Genomic DNA, 27,554 nt, shown 5'->3' on the forward strand with positions numbered 1-27,554 from the left:
CATTATAGATTCCGTAATGGGGTATATTAACTACTATTAGTGGTGCATGTAGCTAACATCTGTATGGGGGAAGATATCTTTACCACCACATGTGATCCAAGAAAAGAGAGTCAAAGCTATTCTCTAAAGTACCTGAAGGGAAGACAAGAAGCAACAGATGGAAACTAATCAAGGAGAGACGCAACCTAGAACTAAGGAGAAGTTTCCTGACAGTTAGAACAATTAATCAGTGGAACAACCTGCTCCAGAAGCTGTGAATGTTCCAACACTGGAGGTTTTTAAGAAGAGACTGGACAGCCATTTGCCTGAAATGCTATAGGGTTTCCTGCCTGAGCAGGGGGTTGGAATAGATGACCTCCAGTGTCCCTTTCAACATTATTATTATTATTATTATTATTATTATTATTATTATTATTATTATTATTATTATTATTATTATTATTATTATTATTATTATTATTATTATTATTATTATTATTATTATTATTATTTGCACAGTCAGATTTTCAGACTGGATTTGGCATTTTTGTCTACCTATCGAGGACCTGGGATAGGCAAATGTGGATGTTTGATGGTATTACAGATATCGTCACAGGATGGAAGCAGTTCCTAATGCCATCTTTTGCAATTGACTAATGGCAAATTTGTCAATGCCAATGGTGTTCAAGTGGTGTTCCAGTTGTTTTGGGATTGCACCCAAGGCGCCTATTACTATTGGTACTACCCTTGCTTGCCTTTGCCCCAGTCTTTCTATTTCTGTTTGTAGGTCTTTGTATTTTGTTATCTTCTCTAGTTCTTTCTCGTCTATTTGCTTACAGGCAAATGATATTTCTTGCAGGTCTTCCAGTGCACCATTGTTGCTCCTTTGTCATGCCACTGCTTGTAGTCAGTCTGTATGCCATTCAGTTGTCACACTCCCAGGAAATCAGGAGATTCAGGCAGTTCAAATGAACTTGAACTCAGTACCATAGATCTGAACATAGCTTCACTCCATCATCATCTCAACACAATCATCTGTCAAATATCTCTGAAAAATTCAAGAGGAAAATTTATATGCAGAGTTTCATAATTAGGAAAAAAACCTGCAATGTTCTATCAAGTGACAATAACTTTGGTTCCCTTTAGGAAAATTGCTACTAAGAAGAATAGATAAAGACTTCCACAGAATCAGTTTGCTAACAGGAATGAAATGTTACATAGAATATCTTAGTGTTCACACTTGTACATTCTAAACAGTGGAAATTCAAAGCTTCTTCTGCCTGTTCCTCTGCATTAGCAGATACCTACCAGTTATTTGGTGACTTAGAGGATTTAGATGTCCAAGCCATCAATGCAGTGGCCATCTTTAACTTGAGATCTGTCATTCTGTCCTAGCCTAGGATTGCAGACTTCATTACCTCCGGAGGTTTTCATGTCAGTGATAGATGTTAAGGTTCAATCTGAATCAGAATTTGACAGAGTTTGAAAAAAGGCCCCTTAATATTTTTATTCATGACTTATTTCTGTACAAGCATGTACTTGAGGAAGAAAATCTAGGTAATCTTGCTCATTGAAATTAATTGGGACGAAGAACTAAGAGATGCACTCAATTCACACAACAGCATCTTTGGCCCTCCCAGTTACCATTGTTAGATGAATCCTGTGAAGTTGCAGCATTCTGTAGTCTTCTGCTTTCCATTTATAACTTCCCACTCACTTCCCCATTGATTTTGATTCTTGAAATCTAGCAGCAAAGGTTGCAGATGAAAAATTGTACGACTGTGGGACATTGTAGTGACTAATTTGGCATAGGACATGGTTACATAAAGAACCGTCTTTATCTCATTGCATTGGTCTGTCCCACCATATCAGGCATGGAAAGTATGTTGGGGATTCTGTCAGCCAAGAAATTTATATTGTGGAATCCTTAAGAGAACTTTCTTTGTTGTTGCCCCCACCCTGTGGAATATTGTCCCCCCCATAAGTGAGGAGGACCCTCTCTCTCCTGATCTCTGGAAAGGCATGAAAAGAAGGCTCAGCAGCCTTGCTTGTGGGCATAAAGGAGCACACAACTATGGGACTGGCTAGCACCTTTAAAACCCTTTCCTCGCCTTTTAAATATTAATTAAGAGCAACCTCTCTGTCTGATCACCTTGAATCCATTTCACTTCTCCACAGCAGACTTCAGTTAGCCTTCTCTAAGAGTGGGATAAGGGATGCGGTGGCTCAGTGGGTTAGGACGCTGAGCTTGTCGATCGGAAGGTCGGCAGTTTGGTGGGTCGAATCCCGAGTGCCGTGTAACAGAGTGAGCGCCTGTTATTTGTCCCAGCTTCTGCCAACCTAGCAGTTCAAAAGCACATAAAAATGCAAGTAGAAAAATAGGGACCACTATGGTGGGAAGGTAACAGTGTTCCGTGCACCCTTGGCGTCTAGTCATGCCAGCCACATGACCACGGAGACGTCCTCGGACAAGCGCTGGCTCTTCAGCTTTGAAACGGAGATGAGCACCGGCCCCTAGAGTCGGAAACGACTAGCACGCATGTGCGGGGGAACCTTTACCTTTACCTTTAAGAGTGGGATACAATGTGGGTCAAAAGTCAAAGAACACCATGACAATCATAGATCTACCCCAGATCATCCAGAGCCTGAACAGAAATTGTATTCTATGAAATTCTCTACCCTCAATATCCGCTTCAGGGAGAATGTGCCCACTGTATTGTTCCACCCCATGTATTTTTATAGATCTGGATGGGTGTCAGAGAAAACTCTGCCCGAGGCTCCTACTATGTGGTGTTCTGCAGTTTTCATACTTCTTGGTTCCTCTTCAGTACCTAGATGAGTGTGCTAGGTGGGCTCTTTGGTTGCTATGTGATGAGCTGTAATCAATATAAAGAACTGGCATCCTATGAGTGCTGCTGTCTTTGGATGTGCATTTATGGATGTGCCCTACGCACAGTCACCCATGCGCTCGTGACCTCCTGGCTAGACTACTGCAATGCTCTCTACATGGGGCTGCCCTTGAGGACCACTCAGAGGCTTCAACTGGTGCAGAATGCAGCCGCGCGAGTTGTGATGGGAGTTTCCCGATACTTCCGTGTAACACCTCTTCTCCGCGAGCTGCATTGGCTTCCAGTTGCCCTCTGGGTGAGATTCAAGGTGCTGGTAATGACCTATAAAACCCTAAATGGCTTGGGTCCGGATTATCTAAGGGAACACCTGCTGCCGGCATCAACTTCCCATCGTCCTATGCGCTCCCACAGGGAGGGCCTTCTCAGGGTACCGCCAGTTAAGGAATGCCGGCAGGTTATTCCCAGGGGAAGAGCGTTCTCTGTGGGTGCGCCGGCCCTATGGAACCAACTTCCCACGGAACTTAGGACTGCCCCCGACCTTCGTTCATTTCGCCGGGACCTGAAAACTTGGCTCTTTGAGCTGTCTGGCCCAGACTGAGGGGTTTTAATTTTAATTAGGTTTTAGTTTTAAATTTCGGGGACTTGAATTAATTAATTGTTTTAACTGATTTTAATTTTTGTATGTTATGCTTTTAATTTTACCTGTAAACCGCCCTGAGTCCTACGGGAATAGGGCGGTATATAAATTTAATAAAATAAATAAATAAATAAAATTTAGTGGGTCCTAGGAGGTTAGAGGAAGGAAGAAAAGGAGGAGGAAGGAAGGAAGGAAGGAAGGAAGGAAGGAAGGAAGGAAGGAAGGAAGGAAGGAAGGAAGGAAGGAAGGAGTTAACATTTATAAATAAATAAACTCCTTAAAGCTATTTCACAATTAAAGAGGAAGGAGTGTTCTAATTGATTTCCCATTTTTGTGATCAAAAAGATTTGTTGCAGGGCTATGAAATATCAATGGTGGATAATTGATTGATTAAATCAGGTGGGGGATCATGTCAGTAATCACATGCAAAAAAAAATATGGCCCACATCAGGAGACTTTGAGGGAATAGATTAAAAACCCTTTGAAATGAGTGAAAAGAGCCAAGTTATATTTTTACTATTTATTATTTATTTTTCAATAAAAACAGTGTTGAAAACTAGGGTTCTCTTAATATTAAGAACGTTCTCTTCCAAAATTGATTCACTCTCTAAAAGTGAATCAATTAAAAACTTTTCTCCAATGTTATTCCTTTTTATCTGGTTGCTTACAAGGCATTACACACTGTTCCCATCCCAAAGGAATCTGAGCAGCTTACAAATTAAAAAGAAATATCATGATAAAATTAAATTACAAATACAATAACCAAAGTGCTTAAAGACCTCTCAAAACAATAAAAAATGTGAGTGTGATCCTATAATATGGTGGGTCCGTTTCTCTTTGGCTTTTTGGAAAAGTCATGCTTTAATGTTCTTCCTAACGGGAAAGTTAGGTAGTTTTATTGTTCCACAGAATGAAACATTTACAGCTAAAGAACTAGCATTTGTACATTTGCATTTGCATTTTCTTTTTTTCCCCTCTAGCTCCTATACAGTTCACAGTTATGAGTACCTTTTCCTAGTCCATCAATATCATCATTCTAATTTCTACTCAAAATCTCAGAGGAGCTTCATTAACTGTCCATTGATTTCCCCTATAATTACCTAAAGAATATCTGTGAAGTAGATTCTTCTCAAATCCTTGAGGAATTTCAAGGGACAATTACCCAAGAACAGCTCAGGGTTGAAAAGTGTTGTTAGTTGGGTGACCAAAATGCTAGAGCTGCAACAATTTCCTATTTAGGAAAGAATATTTATAGAGGCTATTCTAATCAGTGAGAAGATTTTTTTCCTTATGTTTCATTGTTGAAGGTGGCTATGGTTCATATGTGGTGACAAACATTTTCCATGGCAGTGATAGCAACATTGGCAATGTTACTGTCAGGAGTTACATGCCTTATTCTTTGTACTAAAGCATGTGCTATGGAGAAACCTCCCCTTATTAAGCACAAGTATTTTCTGCCAGGGGATTTCATAGTGGCTGGGATACTGTCTCAATTCTACATGATATCTGATCCAGTTGGTTTCACAAGGCACCCATCTGAAGATCTGGTTGATGAGATTGCGTAAAGAATTTCACTTCTTAACTGTAGCATATCTTAAACCATATATCTTTCTCCAATAGGTTGACGGAGCATAGTCGATTACTCATAATTTTATATTGTATTGTTTTTAAATTTTGCCTTGTAAACCACCCTGAGTCCTTTGGGAGTAGCGTGGTATATAAACCAAATAAATAAATAAATAATATTACTTGCAGCACAAATTATTTGTTCTGTTTCTTGCTTCATTCTAAAATCAATATAGATTGATTACACTCATATTTCTTATTGGACAAATTAAAATTTTATACATACACACTTATAACAGCTCTCAACTCAGTGATTTCATCATTTTCTTACTCTTTAAATGCTCCACTCTCAAATCACCTTTTGAAACTATATAACTTACAGTATGCCTAAGAGTTACTGATATGTTTTAATAGAATTATTAATGTCCTTTGAAGCAGTTCATCTGTTGCTTAGTGAAAATTATTGGCGGTTCTGCGATGTCATACTTCAGGAGGAGAAATATGATTTGTAATGTATCTCTCATTACAGATATTTCCTACAGAACTATCAACATATCCTAGCCTTGGTTTTTGCTATAAAGGAGATAAACGAAAACAATAATATATTATCCAACATCAGTCTGGGTCTTCAAATCTCAAATAGTTATTTCATGGCGAAATGGACTAACCTGGCTTCAATGGAGCTTGTTTCAACACAGGGCAGATTCATGCCCAACTATAAGTGTGATGTCAAGGATTGGGTGGTTTCTGTCATTGCGGGACCTAACTCTTCCATCTTTCCTTTCATGGCAAACATTTTGAATGTCTACAAGATGCCTCAGGTAAGATTTGTTCTTCAACAAAGTTTTAGTAGACTGTAAGAACAATCTTGAGAGGCAGGAGGAAGAGCTGCAGGCAATTTCAACACTCTGATAAATATAATCTGGGCCTAAACCAGAAGGGTAACTTGAGAAAACATCTCCTGATTGACCCCCAAACACACTTCATTCTTTGGAACATTAAGGCAGGAGAGCAAATGCTATCCAGTTTTCAAGATTGATGTCAGCCTTTCAAGATTATGCAGATTAGGAGACAAAATCCTGAAATCTTCTGTTGTAAAGTTACCATAAAGAATCTTGCAAGTCTAAAAATGCTCCCTCCTTTTACTTTTACATACTTATTTTTTAAAAATACAATAACAACAAATAATCTTGTTTTTTTTTTCTTTTACATTAGATTTTGTGAATTGGAAATAAAATGGCAAACCAGAGAGGGATGAACAAGTTATTTTTTTTTTAATCCCATTTATATCCCGCCCTTCTCCGAAGACTCAGGGCGGCTTACAATTTAAAGCACAAATCAATCTGCTTAACAATAGCCTTCATTCTATGTATATGCCTGCTTATTATTAGGGCTTTCCCCCCCCAAGCAGCATTATTACAAAGTCAGCTTATTGCCCCCAACAATCTGGGTCCCCATTTTACCTATCTCGGAAGGATGGAAGGCTGAGTCAACCTTGCAGATGAGATGGATATGTTTTGGTACTCTGCTAGATTTATTCATCAATATGAATCTGAATCAATTAATTATTTGATTTCTTGGATTATTTATTAATGCACTCTAACGAAATATCAGTTCATTTCATGCATCCATTTTCTCACCATGATTTAATAATGAAGTAAAGGATTCATGGACTTGATGAAGTAAAGGGAATAGTTATCTTGATCTTTATATTGCAGAATATACTTCCTTCCTTCCTTCCTTCCTTCCTTCCTTCCTTCCTTCCTTCCTTCCTTCCTTCCTTCCTCTCCATGAATTTTTCATGATGACTCAAGTAACAAAAAACCCTATGTATTACAAATGAATCAATATGAAATTCAAATAAAATATTTATTTGACCATTAATTCCCTTATAGCTCATCATACTGTAAAATGCATCAAGTACTTAGCAAAAAATACTAGAAACTAAAAGATAAATAGCTGAAATGATGTTCTTCAATTACTCATCCTATCTCACCATCCCGTCATTACTTCATCCCATCATTACTTCATCCTATCATTACTTCATTTCTTGAAATGTCTTCCATTTCCTATGAGAAGAAAATTGATGATATGTGTGTATTGAGGGTTTCCTTCCTCAATCAGGACCTAGAAGATATAGATGTCAACGCTGTAAATGTTGGATGTTGGATGTTCGTGCTCTGACAACTGATGAAAAATGCAGCCATTTTCTCTTTGCTTTTAATATGCTTTTTCTGGTATTTAGAAATCAGGCACAGAAGGGGGGTGGGGTGGGATGAATGCTCGAGCTCAGCTAGCCATAATAATAATGCTGCTTTGTGGGAACCCAAAGACAAACTGATAATATTTTGCCGGGCTGAAGAGCTACAGAGAAAGCCCGCTTTTTAAGCTAATTGGAGAATGTGAATCACGACAACCTATTGGGAGCAGGAATTGCACTTTGTTACTTTGTTTCCAGGGGAAGGGAATTTAGTTTTTGGGTTCAACTATGTAGTGCCAATACTTTGTTTCCTGAATAAAATGTTCTTTAAGGAAGAATTTTTTTTCCTTGAAGTTCTTTTCATGGGTTTCATCTATCGGAACCATGACATTAACCCCAAAACTCACAAACAGCTTCAAAGCTTTCTGGGGTTCACCAACCTTTACCAACAATTCATCCCCTCATTTGCCAACATTGCTTTACCCCTCACAGACTTGTTAAAAACTGACAAAGATGGGGGAAAGCCAAGACCAGGCCAGCGGCTGACATGGACTATGAACTGTCAAACTGCTGTCAAGAATCTGAAAAGACTATTTGTGGTCGAGCCAGTCCTAAAGCACCCCTGCCCAGGGAAACCCTTTGTGATTCAAGCCGATGCCAGCCACGTAGCCGTCGGAGCTGTACTATTGCAAAAGAACCATGAGAGGGTCGTACAGCCCTGTGCCTACACCTCAAAAAAGTTCACTGACTGTGAGAGAGGGTGGGCAGTGTGGGAGAAAGAAGCCTTTGAAATTCATTGGACTCTATTAAACTGGTGGTACTATCGAGAAGGGAGCAAGGTGCCTTTCAACTGATTATGGACTGATTATAAAAACCTTGAGACACTGAAAACTCCCCACAAGCTGTCCCCGAAGCAAGTACGGTGGGCACAATATTTTAACCAATTTAACTTCACCTTGAATTACATACCAGGGGAAAAAACTTTTTAGCTGACATTTTATCCAGATTGCCTCAATACAAGAGCCAGCGTGAAGAGGTTAATGAAGCAATCATATCTACACTGCAAGCTGCTTCTCAATTAATGCTACAAAGAGACCCATCTTTGAGAATCCCAAACCCCGATGACCATGGGGCGAGGAAATTAAAACAGGAACTCCTCAATGATTGATAGTTCAAGAACAATCAAACCTCCTTGATGGGCAGAGATGGATTGGCTTACAAAGGGGGGAAGTTGTAGTTGCATGAAACCCTCCACCTCAATGCTCTCCAGCATGGTCATGATGTAAAACAAGCTGGACACTTTGGCTATTTAGAAACACTGCATCTGGTTCATTGCCAATTCTGGTGGCTGGGTTTGAAACACGATGTAGAGAATTATATCAAGAGCTGTGATGTATGTGCCACCATGAAAAGAATTCCAGGAAAATCCCCTGGACTATTACAGCTGGTTGTGGACCCTTTCCTAGCCATGGGAAGAAATTACTATGGATTTTATAGTGGAGTTACCTGAAAATAGGGGGAAGATGGTGAGTTGGACTGTGATAGATCTTTTTTCAAAGCAGGCTCATTTCATCGCCTGCAAAGGATTCCCGTCAGCCCAGAAACTAATCAAGATGTTTCTTAAGCACATTTATAGGCTGCACAGTGCACCAAAGTGGATAATCTCGACACTTTGCTTCCTGAATAAGATGTTCTTTAAGGAAAAAAATTCTCCTTGATGTTCTTTTCATGGGTTTCATCTATCGGAACCATGACACCAGACATTAAAACGTGGTTCATTTTCACTATAATATTTTCTGAATTAATGTATATTTGATGTTTCTCGCTTTGAACTTATATTACAGTAAGCAGATATATAAAAATTCCTCGTTTCTTCTGAAATTGATCAGACATCTTTCAATATTTGCAACAAACAAAATAAATTAAGAACAGAATTTTCAAAATTAATAAATATTTCATTTTGGAAAACCATGTTCCCTCTTTCTCCAATGTTTAGCTCATTTATGGATCTTCTCCATCGAGACATGGCAAAACACAAGGTGTTTTCTTTCATCAATTTTTCCCAAATGGTGATCAAGAGATTATGGGTCTTCTCCAGCTGCTGTTGTATTTAAAGTGGACATGGATTGGACTGATTTTCCAACCTGAAAAGAGTGATGAAAAGTTCATAGAAAATGCTGTTAATTTGTTTTCCCAGAAAGGAATCTGTTTCGACTTTATGGAAGAGACAGTCCAGCTAACATTTACCAATTATTTTGAAAATATAATTAATGATTTTCGTAAAATATATATTATTATCATGAAGAGCACTGCCAATGTGATAATCCTATACTGTGAAAATCACTACAGTATCACTATCACACTTTTGCCCAATTTTGAACAAATGTTAGAGATACAAGTCAAGAGAAAAGATAAAGTTTGGATAATGCCAGCTCAAATGGAATTTACATCACTTTCCCTTCTCAAAATGTTGGATATGGATGTTTTCCACGGTGCTATAACTTTTGAAGTGTCTTCCAAGGAGATACCTGGATTCAATAAATTTCTTCGGATGACAAAGCCAACTTCAGGAGAGGAAGACCAATTAATGAGACTGTTTTGGAAACAGGTTTTTGATTGTACCTTTGCTCATGCATTGGTAGATGATGGAAAGCTGTGTACTGGAGAAGAGAAGTTTGAGAATGTACCTAAGAATGTCTTTGATACCACCATGACTGGGCAGAGTTACAGCATCTATAATGCAGTTTATGCTGTGGCACATGCTTTACAAACCATGCGCCTCCCCACATTTAAACAGAGGAAAATAAAAGTTAGGAGAGAAACATTTTTTACTCAGAAAGCCTGGCAGGTAATTAGAGAATGCATAAAGATTTCCCATTAATCTTGTTCTAATCAAAGAGCTGCAGAACAAACTATAAAGCCAATGAGAACACAGGAGTGATGATTTTAAGTCTACTATCTCTCCATTTTCCTCATCTTTCCAAGATTTGAAACATTTTGCAATTGTGAATAGATAAAAAAAAAACCTACAACAATGTGGAGGAAAAGGTTTAGATGCTGCAAAATCTGGGCGATTCTCAGAGGTTCAAACATCTGTGGCAGAGAAGAAATAAGATGAGTATTTGTGCAATACTAATTCTATTAATGTGCTCAATTATATTAAATGGATGATCTATAACCTAATACCACTGCTACCCTCTCTCCCTCTCCTCCTCCTTCTCCCTCCCTCCCTCACTCCCCTTCCCTCCTTCCTTCCTTCCTTCCTTTTTTTCATTAATTTTCTGGTATTGCTTCTGTTTAGCTCCATCACTATTTGAGAACCATCTCTTTTAATAACTCTGCACGACAAAAAGTCTCCTTTAATGAAAATGGAGACTTGAACACTGGATTTGACATTATCAACTGGGTCACCTTCCCAAACAAGAGCTTTGTTAAAGTCAAAGTTGGAAAGATCGACCAAACAGCTTCTTCAGATAATCTATTTGTCATTTCTGCAGAGGACATCACCTGGCCTGCCATGTTTAACCAGGTATTTCCTGCTCAGATTTCAAACTACAACGTGCATTCTTCCCCTTCCATTCTTGTTTTCAGTAATATAGATTTGAACTTGTCCTTCAAATTGTCCGACTGAAGACTGCCAACTTGAAGAAATAATGAGCAGCAATTCTGAAATGCAGAGACATCCAACATTTATGATTTAAAAGTAAAATCCATACTGAAATAAACGTTTCTAGAAAAAATGTGTGCCTTGCAATAACTCCTGCTTTCACTTTTTGATAGGTTCAACCGCTTTCTGTATGCAATGACAATTGCTATCGAGGATACAGGAAGATGAAAATAGAAGGGAAGCCATTTTGCTGTTATAATTGCCTTCCATGCGCAAAAGGGAAAATTTCAAAACAGATGGGTAAGAGTGGTCCTGTGCAAGAGTATTCAATTTTTATAACTGTGGTTCAGAAGAGGAATGTTTATACTACCTTCAAAAGGCTTTTATTTAATCAAATTTCTTTGTAAATAGCAAAAATGAAAATATATTTCAAAGAATTCAAAAATAAACTTCTAATCTTATTTGTTCTAGGTTGTTCCAATTACGGTTTCTAATTAATGCTGAAATTTGTGCGTATAAAAGGAAAGAGAAAGGACTGGTATGCAGTTGCTGAATTAGGAGTTTATTTCCATTAAATAATAATGTAACATAATATATATCTTCCTCCCCCTTAACGCTTTTCATGTTTTCCCACCAGAGTTCCTTTATAGCCAGGAACTAAATACAAACAGGTATTGTTTAATTAGGAATAAATTAATCTGCTAAATTAACATTCAGTTCTGCTACCTGTTCCGTACCAGCCTACTACCGGCCCTGCAGAAAAGGCAGGGACAACCCCTTTACAAAAAGGCAAGAGGCTGGAAGTAAGCCTGCCAAATTTATTGACATAAAACAGAGCAAACAGAGCCAAACAAAAACACGAACCATGAAACAGGAGCTATTCAAACGGTTGCCTTCAGCAAACCAGCCCTCCCACACATTCCCCTTTTAAACAGTTTAAGGCGTGGCTTCTCTCTGCCTCCTTCCGAGGTGCCCCATTGCCTTCCTCTGTTTACTCCTGATTGACTGCCTCCTGCGTCAGGCGTCCTTGAACAGGGCCAGCTGTGGGTCATCTTCATCCACGCTGTCACGCTCACACAGCTGGGTCTGCGTAGTGACCAGATGGGAGGGGCCTGGCTGAGGGCTCTGCGAAGCCTCCGGGCTGTTCCCTGCAGGCTCTCCAACACCCCCCTCCTCCTCCTCTGAATCGTCCGACCCAACTGCCAAACCCACAGGCTGACCCTGAATCACAACACTACCTGACTATTTGTTGAAATTGGCCATCCTCTTTTCTTTTTCCAGATGCAGTTGATTGCTTCCAATGTTTAGAAGATCGATATCCAAACAAGGCTCAAACTCTTTGCATTCTAAAAAGAATTTCTTTCTTATCTTACAATGAGCCCCTGGGAGTCACTTTGTCCATTGTTAGTCTATTCTTTTCTGTCATCACCATTATGATGCTGGGAATCTTCATTAAAAAGCAGGACACCCCCATTGTCAAAGCCAACAACAGGAACCTCACTTATACCCTTCTCGTTGCCCTTCTGCTCTCCTTCCTCTGCACTTTCCTTTTTGTTGGGCAACCTGATCAAGTGAAATGCCTCATGCGTCAAACTGCTTTTGGTATTATTTTTTCTGTAGCTCTTTCTTGTATTTTGGGCAAAACAACCCTAGTTGTTCTTGCTTTCATGGCCACAAAGCCAGGCTCCAAAATACAGAAATGGGTGGGGCAAAGGCTGGCTCTTTCTATTGTCCTCTCTTGCTCTTTGACTCAACTCACGATCTGTTTAGCATGGCTGGCGATTTCTCTCCCATTCCCAGATTCTGACGTGCACTCTATGGCTGAGGAAATTGTCTTACAATGTAATGAAGGTTCGACCACTATGTTTTATACCGTTCTTAGTTTTCTGGGATTCTTGACTGCTATGAGCTTCTCAGTTGCCTTCCTAGCTAGGAAGTTGCCTGACAGCTTTAATGAAGCCAAATTTATCACCTTTAGCATGTTGGTCTTTTGTAGTGTGTGGGTATCATTTGTTCCCACCTACTTGAGCACGAAGGGCAAATATATGGTGGCTATGGAAGTCTTTTCCATTTTGGCTTCTGCAGCCGGATTGCTGGGCTGCATATTTTTCCCCAAATGCTACATCATTATTTTGAGACCTGATCTGAATACAAAGGAGCAACTAACAAAGAAAAACTTGTGAAAAACTTGTGATTTCAATTTGCCCATTGTTTCAATGCAAACTTCCCCCTACTCCAATATAAAATTCAAGCTTCATTACATGCTGAAGTTTCTGGAACTGGTACATAAATCTGAACATAGCTTCACCATCATCATCAAAAGCCCGAGAACTTTCTATCAAGCGACCATAATTTTGGTTCCCTTTAGGAAAATTGCTTATAAGAAGAACAGTAGAATACTTCAGTAGAATATTTTGGCTAACTGCAATGAAATGTTGCAAACAATATCTGAGTGCTCACACTTGTACATTCTGAACTGTTGAAATTCAAATTTTCTTCTGGCTGTTCCTCTGAATTAGTTTTTATCTCACTTATAGATGTCAAGATTCAATCTGAATCAGAAGTTGATAAAGTTTGCAAAAAGGGTCCTTAACATTTTACTCCCTTGCCGCTTTCCATTTTTATACTGTTTACAAGACTATAACACTCAGAATCATCTGTGAAGGATATGGTTGGTTTTAAAATGTGATGAATAAATAAATGATTGTGTTCTGATGACCAAGTATCTGAACTTTAATTTTGTGATCATGGAACTGCAATGAGCACAATTATGAGGATCTCTAAGAAGTACTGCTCCTTCAATAACATCATAACTTCAATTGGTCAATTTGTCATCCTCTACACAACCTGTTTTCCTTGTTACCTTCTGGGAGGAGGGGGCTTTGTGATATCCATAGCAGAACATCCAGATTCAACCACAGTTTCATTCCATACAGCATTAATCTTGTGAACTCTCAGCCTTCCTCCTTCCGTTATATATTCATGATGGACAGTATTTAATATTTTATTGTTATGTACTTTTAAGGGTGTGGGTCAATACATATGTTGTATGTAGTATGTTTTAGGTGTGTGTCATGTATGTGTTTCACTTTGAGAGTGGGCAACTAAATTTCATTTTTGATGTGTGCCGTTGTGCCCACAGTAAAAAATGACCATAAAGATTATCTTATCTTATCTTTTAAAGAGTGGATATTAAATGAGACAATTCATAAACAATTAAATATGTATTGATATTGCAGAATATTTAAATGTTGTTGTTAGCTGCGAAGTCGTGTCCAACCCATCGCGACCCTATGGACAACATTCCTCCAGGCCTTCCTGTCCTCTACCATCTTCTGGAGTCCATTTAAGCTCACGCCTACTGCTTCAGTGACTCCATCCAGCCACCTCATTCTCTGTCGTCCCCTTCTTCTATTGCCCTCAACCTTTCCCAGCATTAGGCTCTTCTCCAGTGAGTCCTTCCTTCTCATTAGGTGGCCAAAGTATTTGAGTTTTAGCTTCAGGATCTGGCCTTCTAAAGAGCAGTCAGGATTGATCTCCTCTAGGACTGACCGGTTTGATCGCCTTGCAGTCCAAGGAACTCGCAGGAGTCTTCTCCAGCACCCATAGTTCAAAGGCCTCAATTCTTTGGCGCTCAGCCTTTCTTATGGTCCAACTTTCACTGCCATACATTGCAACTGGGAAGACCATAGCCTTGACTATACACACTTTTGTTGACAGGGTGATGTCTCTGCTTTTTAGTGTGCTGTCTAGATTTGCCATGGCTTTCCTCCCCAGGAGCAAGCGTCTTTTAATTTCTTGGCTACAGTCCCCATCTGCAGTAATCTTGGAGCCCAGGAAAATAAAATCTGTCACTACTTCCATTTCTTCCCCATCTATTTGCCAGGAATTGAGAGGGCCAGATGCCATGATCTTGGTTTTCTTAATGTTAAGTTTCAACCCAAGTTTTGCACTCTCCTTCTTCACCCGCAACAAGAGGCTCTTTAGTTCTTCTTCATATATTTAATATTTAAATATCAAGAGATAAATGGAGATAATTGTAGCTGAGAGTTGTCACTTGCTGAGTTGCTGCATGCATCTCTTGATTATATTAGCATCTGTCAGACAACGTTGCTGTAATTTGTTCACAGATCCAGAGGGCTAATGCCTGTGGAGTAGTCTGGCTTCAATATCTGGGAATAGTTTGAATGTATTGAGCCTGAGAAAATGGTTCCTATCCCAAAGGAATCTGCACAGCTCACAGGCCTGCTTCCATTAGAAAGATTAAAAAGAAATGTCATGATTTAATTAAATTACAGATACAATAATTGTTGTGTAGTGAGTTCTTTGGAGGCAGTAAGCCGGACAAGAGGTTGCAAACAGGAACATTGCTTTATTGAGGCAAACTGAGAACAGAGGCTTCTGTGCAGCTACTTATATGGTTGGCAACTAGGTGGCAGCCAATAGGTTTAAAGGAACCAATTCCCGCCCCAAATCCTCCAATGATCTTCTTGGAGACAGCTTGTCTGGCAAGTCGGTGACCGTTACACAGACACATCAATTGAGCAACTTTAAGCAGCATTCAAAAGACATGTGAAGAAAGCAGTTCAAGTAAATCCCAATACATTACAATAATCAAAGTGCTTAAAAACCTATCAAAAGGATAGATAAAGGTGGGCGAGATCCTATAACATTATGGGTCAATTTCTTTTTGGCTCTTTGGGAGAAAAAAATCATGCTTTAATGTACGCCCTAACAGGTCAAAGTCAAAGTGGGCGCACCAGTCCTTTGGAACCGCTTACCGGCTGAACTACGGATGTCCCCCGACCTTCGCTCCTTCCAGCGTGATCTAAAAACTTATCTATTCGAACAAGCCGGCCTGGTCTGATGGGTTTGGGGTTTTAACATTGTTTTTAACTAACTTACTACATTGGGCACAATCATTTAACTTTAAATCTTGTATCCTGTATTCTTATTTTTATTGCCCTGTACACCGCCCTGAGTCCTTCGGGAGAAGGGCGGTATATAAATAAATAAATAAATAAATAAATAAATAAATAAATAAATAAATAAATAAATAAATAAATAAATAAATAAAATAGTTGTATTGTTCTAGAGCAGACATGTCAAACACAAGTCCCGGGGGCCGGATCCGGCCCCCGAAGTGGTTTCATGTGGCCCGCGAAGCCATCCTGGAAACAGTGAGGGAACGGCCCCCACTGCCTTGGCCCTGGCCCAGAGACCCTCCTGCCAGAGACCCTCAGATCTGTCCCACTCCTGCCCAGGCCCCCATAGGCATCCTTGATGCGAATGATGTAGAGCTGGCCACGCCCACCCAGTAGGCCATACACACTCTAGCCATGCCCACCCAGTAGGCCATGCCCACCCAGGCCACACCCACCCGGCCCCTTGAGGGCAACCACAATGCTGATGCAGCCCTCAATGAAATTGAGTTTGACACCCCTGTTCTAGAGAATTTAAAGTTTACAGCTACAGAACTAGCATTTGTTCATTTGAATTTTCATTTTTTTCCCCTTCTCTTATCTCTTTTACAATTTTCTGTTATGAGCTCTTTTCCCTAGCCCATACATATCATCATTCTACTTTCTCCACAGTCTCCAAGGAGCTTCACCAAACATTCACTGATTTCCCCTACAATGACCCAAAGAATCTTACTAATGTAGGTTTTTTTCTCAACTCTTTCAGGAATTCTCAGGCACAGCACCAAAGAATAGCTCAAGATTGAAAGGGTCTGTTCATTGTGGGATCAGAATGTTAGAGATGTAGCAACTTTTTTCTTAGAAAGAATATTTATTCTAATAAAGTGAGTTTTTCCCCCTTATGTTTCATTCTTACAGATGGAACTGGTTCATATGTAGTGACAACTGTTTTCTTGAAGAAGATGGAATTTTCCATGGTAGTGATGGCAATATTGTCAATGTTACTGTCAGGACTTACATGCCCTATTCTTTGTACTGAAGCATGTTCTGTGGAGAAACCTCCCCTTATTAAGCACAAGTATTTTCTACCAGGGGATTTCATAGTGGCTGGGATACTGCCTCAATTCTACATGATATCTGATCCAGTTGGTTTCACAAAGCACCCATCTGAAGATCTGGTTGATGAGATTGTGTAAAGACTTTCACTTCTTAACTGTAGCATATCTTAAACCACATATCTTTCTCCGATAGGTTGGCGGGGCATAGTTGATTACTCTTATTTCTTGCAGCACAAATTATTTGTTCTGTTTCTTGCTTGTTAGTTTCTTCATTCTAAAACTAATATAGATTGATCACACTGATATTTCTTACTGGACAAATAAATATTTTATACAAACACACTTATGACAGCTCTCAACTCAGTGATTTTCCCATTTTCTTACTCTTTAAATGCTCCACTTCTCTGTGAGGAAATGTCCCCTTATTAAGCACAACTATTTTCTGCCAGGGGATTTCATAGTGGCTGGGATACTATCTCAATTCTACACGATATCTGATCCAGTTGGTTTCACAAGGCACCCATCTGAAGATTGATGAACTCATGTAAAGACTTTTTCTTCTTAACTATAGCATATCTTAAACCATATATCTTTCTCTAATAGGTTGCCCTGGCAAATAAATACACAAACACACTTATGACAACTCTCCTACTGGTGTTTTTATTCAAATTCCATATTGAGATTTTCTTGTTTTCTTACTGTTAAATGAATCATTAGTGATGTACTATCAAGGTGCTGCACTATTTGTAGCTAAATCTATGTTAATCATTTAATTCTTTCAGTTAATATTAGGGAACAGTTGCATGCTCTGAATTATTTTTCAAACAGCTGTTGACCATGCATGGAACACAGACTTAGAGCCTCTCTGCCCTAATGAAACATCAGTGACCTTTATTGGGATAAGGTCTATCATTATCCCAGAAAAATATGTATATATATATTAACATTTGTCCTCAAGTTTACTCCAAACACACTTTTCATGCCTATATCCACCATAAAACATACCCAAGAAGAAGATAAAAATATAAGGATATATAAAATTAAATATGGGTTTTAATATGATCATTTTTCTTCAAGCAATTTATCTGTTTCTAGTAAAAATTGTTTATGATGAATTAATCATAACTTCCTGCCTAGATCCACACAATATATCTTTCATTGCAGATTTTTCCTGCAGAACTACCAACATATCCTGGCCTTGGTTTTTGCTGTAAAAGAGATAAAAGAGATGTCATGAACAGCACTGCCAATGCTGTGCTCCTCTACTGTGAAAACCACGTTATTGGCATTTTCAGAATATTTCCATATCTTCCAGAATACGAGCATATACCAGTAAAGAGAAAAGACAAAGTTTGGATCATGCCAGCCCAGATGGAATGCACATCAGTCCCTTTTCAAAAAACACAGCCTTTGGACTTTATTCATGGTGCCATATCTTTTGCAGTTTCCTCCAAGGAGGTGACTGGGTTCAAACCATTCTTGCAGATGAGAAGTCCTACTTCAGAAGAAGAAGATCATTTAACAAGATTGTTCTGGGAGCAGGCATTTGGATGTTTTTTTCTTTAAAGATAAGTTAGATGAGGACGCTGGAGTGCTGTGCACTGGAGAAGAGGAGACTCTTCCTAACTCTGTCTTTGAGACCACCATGACTGGGCAGAGTTACAGCATTTATAATGCGATCTATGCTGTGGCACATGCCTTGAAGGCCATGTTTTCATCCAAATACAAACACAGAGCAAGGGCGGACCATGGAAGCCTGATGATTGTCAAGGAAGAAACATGGCAGGTAATAATGAAAGAAATCACAATGACAAACTGATCAAGCCTCTCTGATGCCATCAGGTGTTTTTTATGACTGAAAAAAGTATACAATTCAGGTTTAGTATCCACATTGTTTACACTAATTTATGGTTTATGTTTCATGACAACAGCGTGGAGGAACTATGTAAAAAAGCTCCAGTTTAAAAAAAAATCTGATTAAATCAAGCTGCATAATTCAGTTTGAAATTTTGTCAAACCATTTTACTTGGTTTTAATAAACCATCTGTTTATTAATATTATGGTTCACTTGCACAGTAGTATTAGCAACTTCTAAATGGTAGTTGTGTTCATTTATTTCTCCAGATTAATTGCATTTATTTATTGAATTTATATGGCCACCCATCTCACACATGTAACACTGGACACCATGCACATTTAAAACACAGCTTGACAGCTGTTTGGAGCTGAAGCAAAATAAATGTCTGAAACCCAGCCTGCCGTCTCGCTCTGATCATACTCCAAATAAAACACATAAAAAAATTGAAGTTTCTCAATTTGGGTGCATTGCAGTTATAAAGGGTCATGATCTAGTCAACTGCTCCACCATCCAGAGCTAGGGTGACCACACGGACTTTCTTGACATCAGTAGGCAGTGTTCTCTCATTTGTCCTGGCCTTCCACAAAGGCATGAAAACATAGCTCGGTGCCCTAGCTTGGGGTGTATACAGAAGCATGCAGCTATGGAGGTAGGTAGTGCCCTGAAAGCCTTTTCCCAACCTTTTAATTATTTTTTAATATTGCTTGCCACTTTTATATATAGTTTTTAAATTTTCAATATTTTATTTGTATACCGCCAAGAATCCCTCAGTTAGGGAGATGGGTGGTTTTAAAAGTTGATAAATCATTAATTGTGATTTAATTTCCAAACACCCGAGTTGTGATCGTATGACCATGGAGATATGACAATGAGTGCAACAACAATGACCTGTCAGAAGTAGTCCTTATTCAGCGCCATCATAATTTCAAATGATCATTTGGATAGTGGACATTAAATGAGACAACCTATAAACAATTAAATCTTTATTGATATTGCAGTTGTTAAAATGTCAAGAGATAAATGGAGGCAATTGCAGCTCAGTATCATCACAAAACTTCCTAAGTTGTGGCATGCACATTTTGATTATGAATTACGCAGTATATATGCAGTAAATGAATATAGAGAAACAAGCCATTCTTTTTATTCTGTATTTTAAAAAGTGTTGAAAAAATGGACCTCACTGATTACAAAATCTATCTTTCCTCAATTTCTAACCTGGGATCAACTGGGGATTAAGTTTCAATAGTATTTACAAACATAAGATTCTCTTGCTATTTCCAAAAAAAGTTATTTTCTATTCAGTGTCTCTGGAAGGAGTCATGGTTATCTCTCCTATAATTACCAAAAAAACCACTTTATTAATTAAATTCCTTCTGAAATCTCTAGGGAGCTTCAGGGAACATAGCATAACAATGAAATACGATTGAAGGGAGCAAATAACGTTTCTTGTTCATTCATGGATGGGATGAAAGAGACAGAGCTGTAATAATCCACTTCTTCAAACTCCACATTCTAAGTTCAAATCAAGCAAGTAAAAAAGAAGCTATTGCACTTCAGTGAGGCTTATATTTTTCAGAAGGAAATTCAGCTTTCTTGTAAAATATGTTACTGTTCATGTCACTGATGGTATTACTGCCAGATGTGGTATGCCGTATTCCTGCTACTGCTAGCTGTGTGGTGGGCAAGCCTAATCTTCTTAAGCATAATTATTATCATAAAGGAGATCTCATCATTGCTGGCATTATTTCTCAGTTCTACATGTTTTCTGATGCAGTGGATTTTAGAAGGCATCCATCTGAAGAACTAGTTGTTGACCTCATGTATACTGCTCTTAAGTGTAACATATAATAAAACAGATACCTTTCTTTATATCGTGACTTGAATGTTTAACTTTATTTAAAGAGGGAACATCGGACTGATGGAAATCCTACCTTCCAATTGTATTACTGTAATAGTTAACATACATAAGTGCATTATAGTATAGTATCATCAATATCATTAATACCAATAATATTCAGTATTTCTTGCTGATCCAACCTTCTTGTGTGTATTTAGATGCCCATAAGTACTTCCTGTCTTAAACAAATATAAAGCAACACCTATAATGTCAAGTGACTAAACTAATTTCTTTTATTTCTAGAAATGTTGAAAGTCTATAGCTCATTTTTAATTTATATACTATGGAATGAATCCCCAATAATGCATTCCTGATAACTCTTTGCAATTAATGAAAAATCAGTGTTTTGGTTTTGAATTCCTTTTGATGGATATTAAAGAAAATATAGCTCTGTGTGCATTTTAGTTTCAAGTCTCAGAAGATCTAAACTGTGGAGAGGATACATTATTTCCTGTTTAAAGTAGCCACATTTTCCCCCCAAGATTGCATATCTGCTTTCTGCAGTTGTGATCCTGGCAAACTGTGCAGTGGCTTTACAATTACATATTTATAGAAAAATAAGTGAAGAAAGAAGATGTAGAAAGTAGGACTAGAATTAGGTCTAATAACACAAGCAAAATGTAATGCCATTCATGAATTTTCCATTTGGTAATTCATCCATTCTCTAGTGAAAGATGTTTGTTTTTTCTCATAGAAAATATATATTTCATGCTTTAGATAGTTTTAAAATATATTCAAAAGAAGGCTCAGTTCCAGATGCTCCAAAAAAGATCATATTGGTTTTCATGCTATAATTTTATACATGCATAATTCTCATTGCAGGTTTTTTCTTCAGAACTACCAACACACCGTGGCTTTGATGTTTGCCGTAAACGAGATTAATGAAAACCCTCAGCTCTTATTCAACATGACTCTGGGCATTCGCATCACTAACAGCAATTTCATGGCAAAATGGACCTATTTGGCTTCACTGGAGCTACTGTCCACACAGGGCAAATTCATCCCTAATTATAAGTGTGATATCCAGGAGAAGACAATATCTGTTATAGCAGGACCTAATGCAAACATCTGTCCATTTATGCCAAATATTCTGAATATATACAAGATGCCACAAGTACGAATTACTTATGAATAAATGCCTTTTTTTCACAATGTCTAATATCCATGCTTGGTTAACTTTTTATTAGGTTTCCATTTAATTAGGTTTCCTGCCTGAGAAGGGGGTTGGACTAGGAAGCCTCCAAGGTCCCTTCCAACTGTATTATTCTGTTATCCTATTAAAGTTCAGGAATTACTGAATCAATAGATTGTCAAATCTCTGGCATTCCAATATTAAATTAAAGGAAAAACTGGTTTCTTTCTACATTATATTTTTCCTGAAGTGTGTGAGGAACACAGTCTGAATCCTAAACTCTAATACCCAACTATTTTAAATCATTTTTCCCTAGTTTCTGTATGGATCTGCTCCAATGAAAGATAATAGTGAACATAGAGTATTCTTGCATCATTTTTTCCCAAACGAGGAACTTCAGACTAAGGGGATTCTTCAGCTGCTGTTGCATTTAAAGTGGATATGGATAGGGCTGATTTCCCAACGTGATGAGAGTGGACAGATGTTTGTACGGAATGCCCTTACACTGTTTGTCCAGAAAGGTATTTGCTTTGACTTCATGAAAGAGTTGCCCGAAGAAACTTTTGCTAACAACATTGAATGTGTATTTAATTATTTAATTGACATATACAAGGTTGTCATGAACAGCAATTCCAATATTGTGATCCTCTACTGTGAAAACCACATCATTGGCATTTTCAGAATATTTCCCCATTTTTCAGAATATTATGATTTACCAGTAAAGAGAAAAGACAAAGTTTGGATCATGCCAGCCCAGATGGAATTCACATCAGTCCCTTTTCAAAAAACACAGCCTTTGGACTTTATTCATGGTGCCATATCTTTTGCAGTATCTTCCAAAGAGGTGACTGGGTTCAAACTATTCTTGCAGATGAGAAGCCCTAATTCAGAAGAAGAAGATCATTTAACAAGATTGTTCTGGGAGCAGGCATTCGGATGTTTTTTCTTTAAAAATAAGTTAGATGAGGACGCTGGAGTGCTGTGCACTGGAGAAGAGAAGTTGGAGGCTCTTCCTAACTCTGTCTTTGAGACCACCATGACTGGGCAGAGTTACAGCATTTATAATGCGATCTATGCTGTGGCACATGCCTTAAAGGCCATGTTTTCATCCAAATACAAACACAGAGCAAGGGCGGACCATGGAAGCCTGATGATTATCAAGGAAGAAACATGGCAGGTAATAATAAAAGAAATCACAATGACAAATTGATCAAGCCTCTCTGATGTCATCAGGTGTTTTTTATGACTGAAAAAAGTATACAATTCAGGTTTAGTATCCACATTGTTTACACAAATTCATGGTTTATGTTTCATGACAACAGCGTGGAGGAACTATGTAAAAAAGCTCCAGTTTAAAAAAAATCTGATTAAATCAAGCTGCATAATTCAGTTTGAAATTTTCTCAAACTATTTTACTTGGTGATAATCTGTTTATTAATATTATGGTTCACTTGCACAGTAGTATTAGCAACTTCTAAATGGTAGTTGTGTTCATTTATTTCTCCAGATTAATTGCATTTATTTATTGAATTTATATGGACACCATGCACAGTTAAAACACAAAGCTAAAGAATCAACATAATTCAAAAAACAAACATTTGTGTTTGATTTGCTTCCATTTAGCTCCATCCTTACCTAAGGACAGTCTTATTTAACAACAGTGTTGGGGAAACAGTTTTCTTTAATGAAAAGGGGGAATTGGCAACTGGATTTGATATCATCAACTGGATCACATTCCCAAACCAAACTTTTCTTAAAGTCAAAGTTGGAAAGATAGATCCGCTGACTTCTCCAGAAGAGTCTTTCATGATTTCTGAAGAAAACATCATCTGGCCAACCATGTTCAACCAGGTATTTCCTACTGATCTTTCAGGTTGTCTAAAATCCTCCTCCCTACCATTTTCAAAAATCACTTTTATCATTTCAGTGACTCATTAGTAATAAAATGAAGGCAATAAAATATGATGTAAAATGAAAGAGCAGAGATCAGATTACACAGGGCTTCCATTAGTAAACTTGTCTTTCCAGAAATCTATGGGCATTTCTGAATGTACGCAATTACCAGCTGTCATTTTCAGGTTGTCCTACGTAGGGCATCTTTCAGTTATAAAAGCTGGAAATTATTTAATAATAAACAAGAGACATGCTGAGATTGAAATATCTTATTCCTGTCCATTGCTACCTTACAATTTTATTGTATTCTAACTGCAGATTGTCTAAGAGATATTTTAAAATCCCATCTATTTTCTTTAGTTTTTTTAAGTTTAACCTGCAAATTTGTCACCATTAAAACATGGTCTATTTAATAATTTCTACAAGGCTGACTAGATGCAATTGGAACTCTGTATCCCGTGAGTACACTCTCTGTAGTATTTCTTTTTAGGACCTATTTGGCAGAAAGAACTGGACTCAATGAAAATGCAGATAATTCCAAAGTTTAATTTCACCTACAAAGTGTGGGATAAATTACCAATCAGATTCACCTCAAAGGTGCTTTTCAAAGGCAACTGGACTTTTTTTTTCTTGAAAAATTTTGCTTCTCATCCAAGAAGCTTCTTCAGTTCTCAAGGAATTGAATGTTTCTCAAACATTTTCAAGGAAAAAACCAAGAAAGTTGGTTGCCTTCTGAAAAAGCACCTTTGGGACAACCATGACCTGGACAATTGAGAATCCTCATAGATATTTAACGATCCGATTAACCAAAATGGAATTGGAGGGGACTCCAATTTGAACAATTAAGCCTTCAGGAAACCTCTAGGATTTTGCGAAAACATGGAAATACATGGGAAATACATAGGATACATGGGAAATACATAGGAATACATAGGAAATACATAGAAAATACATGGTTTCATGAGGACATATAGAGAATGTCACATTATTATGGTGGCATTCATTAAATGTGCCTATCTAATAATACGTTGAATTGAATCCCATATATAGAATTTCTCCAAAAGCTATGCAGATTTGTCATAATATCATATACGTAGTGAAATATGAGTGTATAAAGTACAATTTCCTCCTGGTTTAATTTCTGAATAGGCATTACCACTTTCTGTATGCAATGAAAATTGTCATCCAGGCTACCTCAAGAAAAAAATAGATGAGAAGCCTTTTTGCTGCTATGACTGTCTTCCTTGTGCAAAAGGGAAAATTTCAAACAGATTAGGTAAGATGTGCCATGTATGTAATTGAGAAGACTTGTTAATTCTCACCAGCAATACTGTATACTTATCTGTGTTTAATCTGCACGGTATTGTTCTCAAATGTAATCAGTTATTCAGAATTTAGAGTATTAGCCTCACTGGAGCAAGGTAACCTTGGTATTAGATGAGATGCATTTGAATATTAGTAGCTCAGGTTGGTAGTTGAGCTGTTAGTTTGATCTCCAAGCTTGGCAATTTGGCTGCAAATGTTTCATCTCCATTCGGGGAGAAATCTTCAGTGCGCTTTGAATTGTGCTCATGTGTCAGAACGCTGACCTTAAAATTGGTGTGGATGTTATTTGTCCAGATGTTTCTGAGTCATGGTCAGGATTCGGGCCGTTTGACTGACTGGTTTGTTGTTGTGAATTGAATATGATGCTATGTTAGTATAAAGAAGCAAGAAAATGAGCTCATCCTTGCTGGAGAGAAGCAGGCACATAGATATGAAACATAAATATTGGTCCTTCTGCCGGTCTGATAATGAATTACAATCTTCATGGATCTTTAACCCTTATAAATAACTGGAATTCTTGCTAAAACATTTGTCACCTGAGCATGAAGAATATTCAAAATGAAAAAGCTTTTGAATAAAGAGAAATTTCTCCCAAAATTAGGTTATCTCTTTTTAAATGTAGAGAAGTCAGTTATTAAGAAGAAAAGTGTTAGATTTTAACTTATTTTCCATAAAATACAACAGTCATTAAGTAAAATGTCCAACCAGATGAGCTCAAAAAGAAGTACCACACCGTTTCTCTGGAAAATAAGCTAGGAAACTGACCTATTACAAAATTTTCTGTTGCATGATCCTTCCATCTTCAAACATGACACTGAGATTGATACCAACTGCACTCTTGATGTCTATTTGACCAAACATATGCAGGGCACTTTTCTGCACGTAGATGGTCCCATTCTTAATTTTTAAGAGTGTAATACAAATAAAATGGACATAATTAACTAGAAAAAATGGAGTTGTTTTCATAGCTTCTATGGGCCACAATGTTTTCTTTGAGGACTGCTTGGTAGTCTCTGAGCTTGGTTGTCTTCTTGCAGATATTTCACTACCAAAACTAGGTAACATCATCAGTGCAACATTAATGACTTTGACTAGCACTGATGATGTTGCCACGTTTTATTATGAAATGTCTGCAAGGAAACAACTGATCTGAGATCGCACCAAAGTTTCCTCATTTCAACTCTGAGTTATAAATAACTTCCTTCTTATGACTGTAATCCCTTAATTCGGAGTAGAGTCGGGGCAACTGGATGGAATTGAGCATTTACTGGCTGGATGCCTTTCCTGACACCATGTGGAGTTGGCAGCAGATATTTTTTCTTTGCACCCTAAGAGAAACATCTGCCGCTATTGAATTCTCAACCTCCCAAGTGGAGATTAACCACTAGGCCACGACGCAGCTCTTAAACTCTGATCAATAAATAGTCCTTTCATGTTTTCTTTTGCAGATGCAGTTGACTGTTTCCAATGTCCAGAAGATCAATATCCAAATGAAGCTCACAATCTTTGCATTGAAAAACATATAACTTTCTTGTCTTATGAAGAACCTTTGGGAATCACTTTGGCCACTGTAGCTGTCTTCTTTTTTGGAACTTCAGCTTTGGTGCTGAGGATCTTCATTAAAGAGTGGGAAACCCCCATAGTCAAAGCCAACAACAGGAACCTCACCTATACTCTTCTCATTGCTCTCCAGCTATCTTTCCTCTGCAGTTTTCTTTTCATTGGACAACCTGATCAAGTGAAATGTCTCATGCGACAAACTGCATTTGGCATCATCTTCTCTGTAGCCATTTCTTGCATTCTGGGTAAAACAACCATAGTGGTTCTTGCTTTCATGGCCACCAAACCGGGATCCCAAATAAAGAAATGGGTGGGAAAAAGGCTTGCCAACTCCATTGTCCTTTCTTGCTCTCTGATACAAGTCACAATTTGTGTTGCATGGCTGGCCATTTCTCCCCCATTTCCAGATTCAGACACACACTCCATGGCTGAAGAGATTGTACTAGAATGTAATGAAGGATCAGCCATCATGTTTTATACCGTTCTTGGCTTTATGGGGTTCTTAACTGCTATCAGTTTCACGGTAGCCTTCCTAGCTAGGAAGTTACCTGATAGCTTCAATGAAGCCAAATTCATTACCTTCAGCATGCTGGTGTTTTGCAGCGTTTGGGTAACATTTGTTCCTACCTATCTGAGCACCAAGGGAAAGTACATGGTGGTGGTGGAGATCTTCTCTATTCTGGCTTCAGCAGTGGGGTTGCTTGGCTGTATCTTTTTCCCAAAATGCTATATAATTCTTCTGAGACCGGATTTAAACAGAAAGGACAAACTTATTAAAAAAAACTGAATTATGTTTCTGAACCTTATAAACTCTCCTCACTGTTGTGTTTCCTTTTTCTGCTAGTCTTTGCAGTTTCGGAAAACTGAAACAGATTTTTTTTTCCAAAAACGCACAAACTAAATATTTGTCAAATGTTGGAATGTGCCTAGGTTTATAACCGTGTCAACAAATAAAGTACAATTTCTTCCCGTGGCAATTTTGCCCAGCGTTTTGCTTGCCATTTACTCAGATTTGTTGTAGTCTTGGGTCTTCATGGATCATGGGTAACGCTTTGAAGGAGGCTTAATAATAA

The 27,554-nt window shown here is 38.1% G+C and overlaps 2 protein-coding genes across 2 annotated transcripts; both read left to right on the forward strand.

Moving 5' to 3' along the window:
- Positions 1-9,530: 9,530 nt before the first annotated feature.
- On the forward strand, positions 9,531-13,021 carry LOC308676454 (vomeronasal type-2 receptor 26-like; the record flags this gene model as incomplete). The annotated part of the gene is made up of 4 exons (XM_081342269.1): positions 9,531-10,079; positions 10,533-10,760; positions 11,012-11,138; positions 12,120-13,021. The coding sequence occupies 4 exons, from the start codon at positions 9,531-9,533 to the stop codon at positions 13,019-13,021; spliced, it is 1,806 nt and encodes a 601-aa protein (XP_081198395.1).
- Positions 13,022-18,460: 5,439 nt separating this feature from the next.
- LOC308676455 (vomeronasal type-2 receptor 26-like) lies at positions 18,461-27,268 on the forward strand (the record flags this gene model as incomplete). The annotated part of the gene is made up of 6 exons (XM_081342270.1): positions 18,461-18,601; positions 21,406-21,684; positions 22,019-22,879; positions 23,326-23,553; positions 24,745-24,871; positions 26,370-27,268. The coding sequence occupies 6 exons, from the start codon at positions 18,461-18,463 to the stop codon at positions 27,266-27,268; spliced, it is 2,535 nt and encodes an 844-aa protein (XP_081198396.1).
- Positions 27,269-27,554: the final 286 nt, after the last annotated feature.

Source organism: Vipera berus (assembly GCF_964194415.1).
Source record: "Vipera berus genome assembly, chromosome: W".
NCBI lineage: Eukaryota > Metazoa > Chordata > Lepidosauria > Squamata > Viperidae > Vipera > Vipera berus.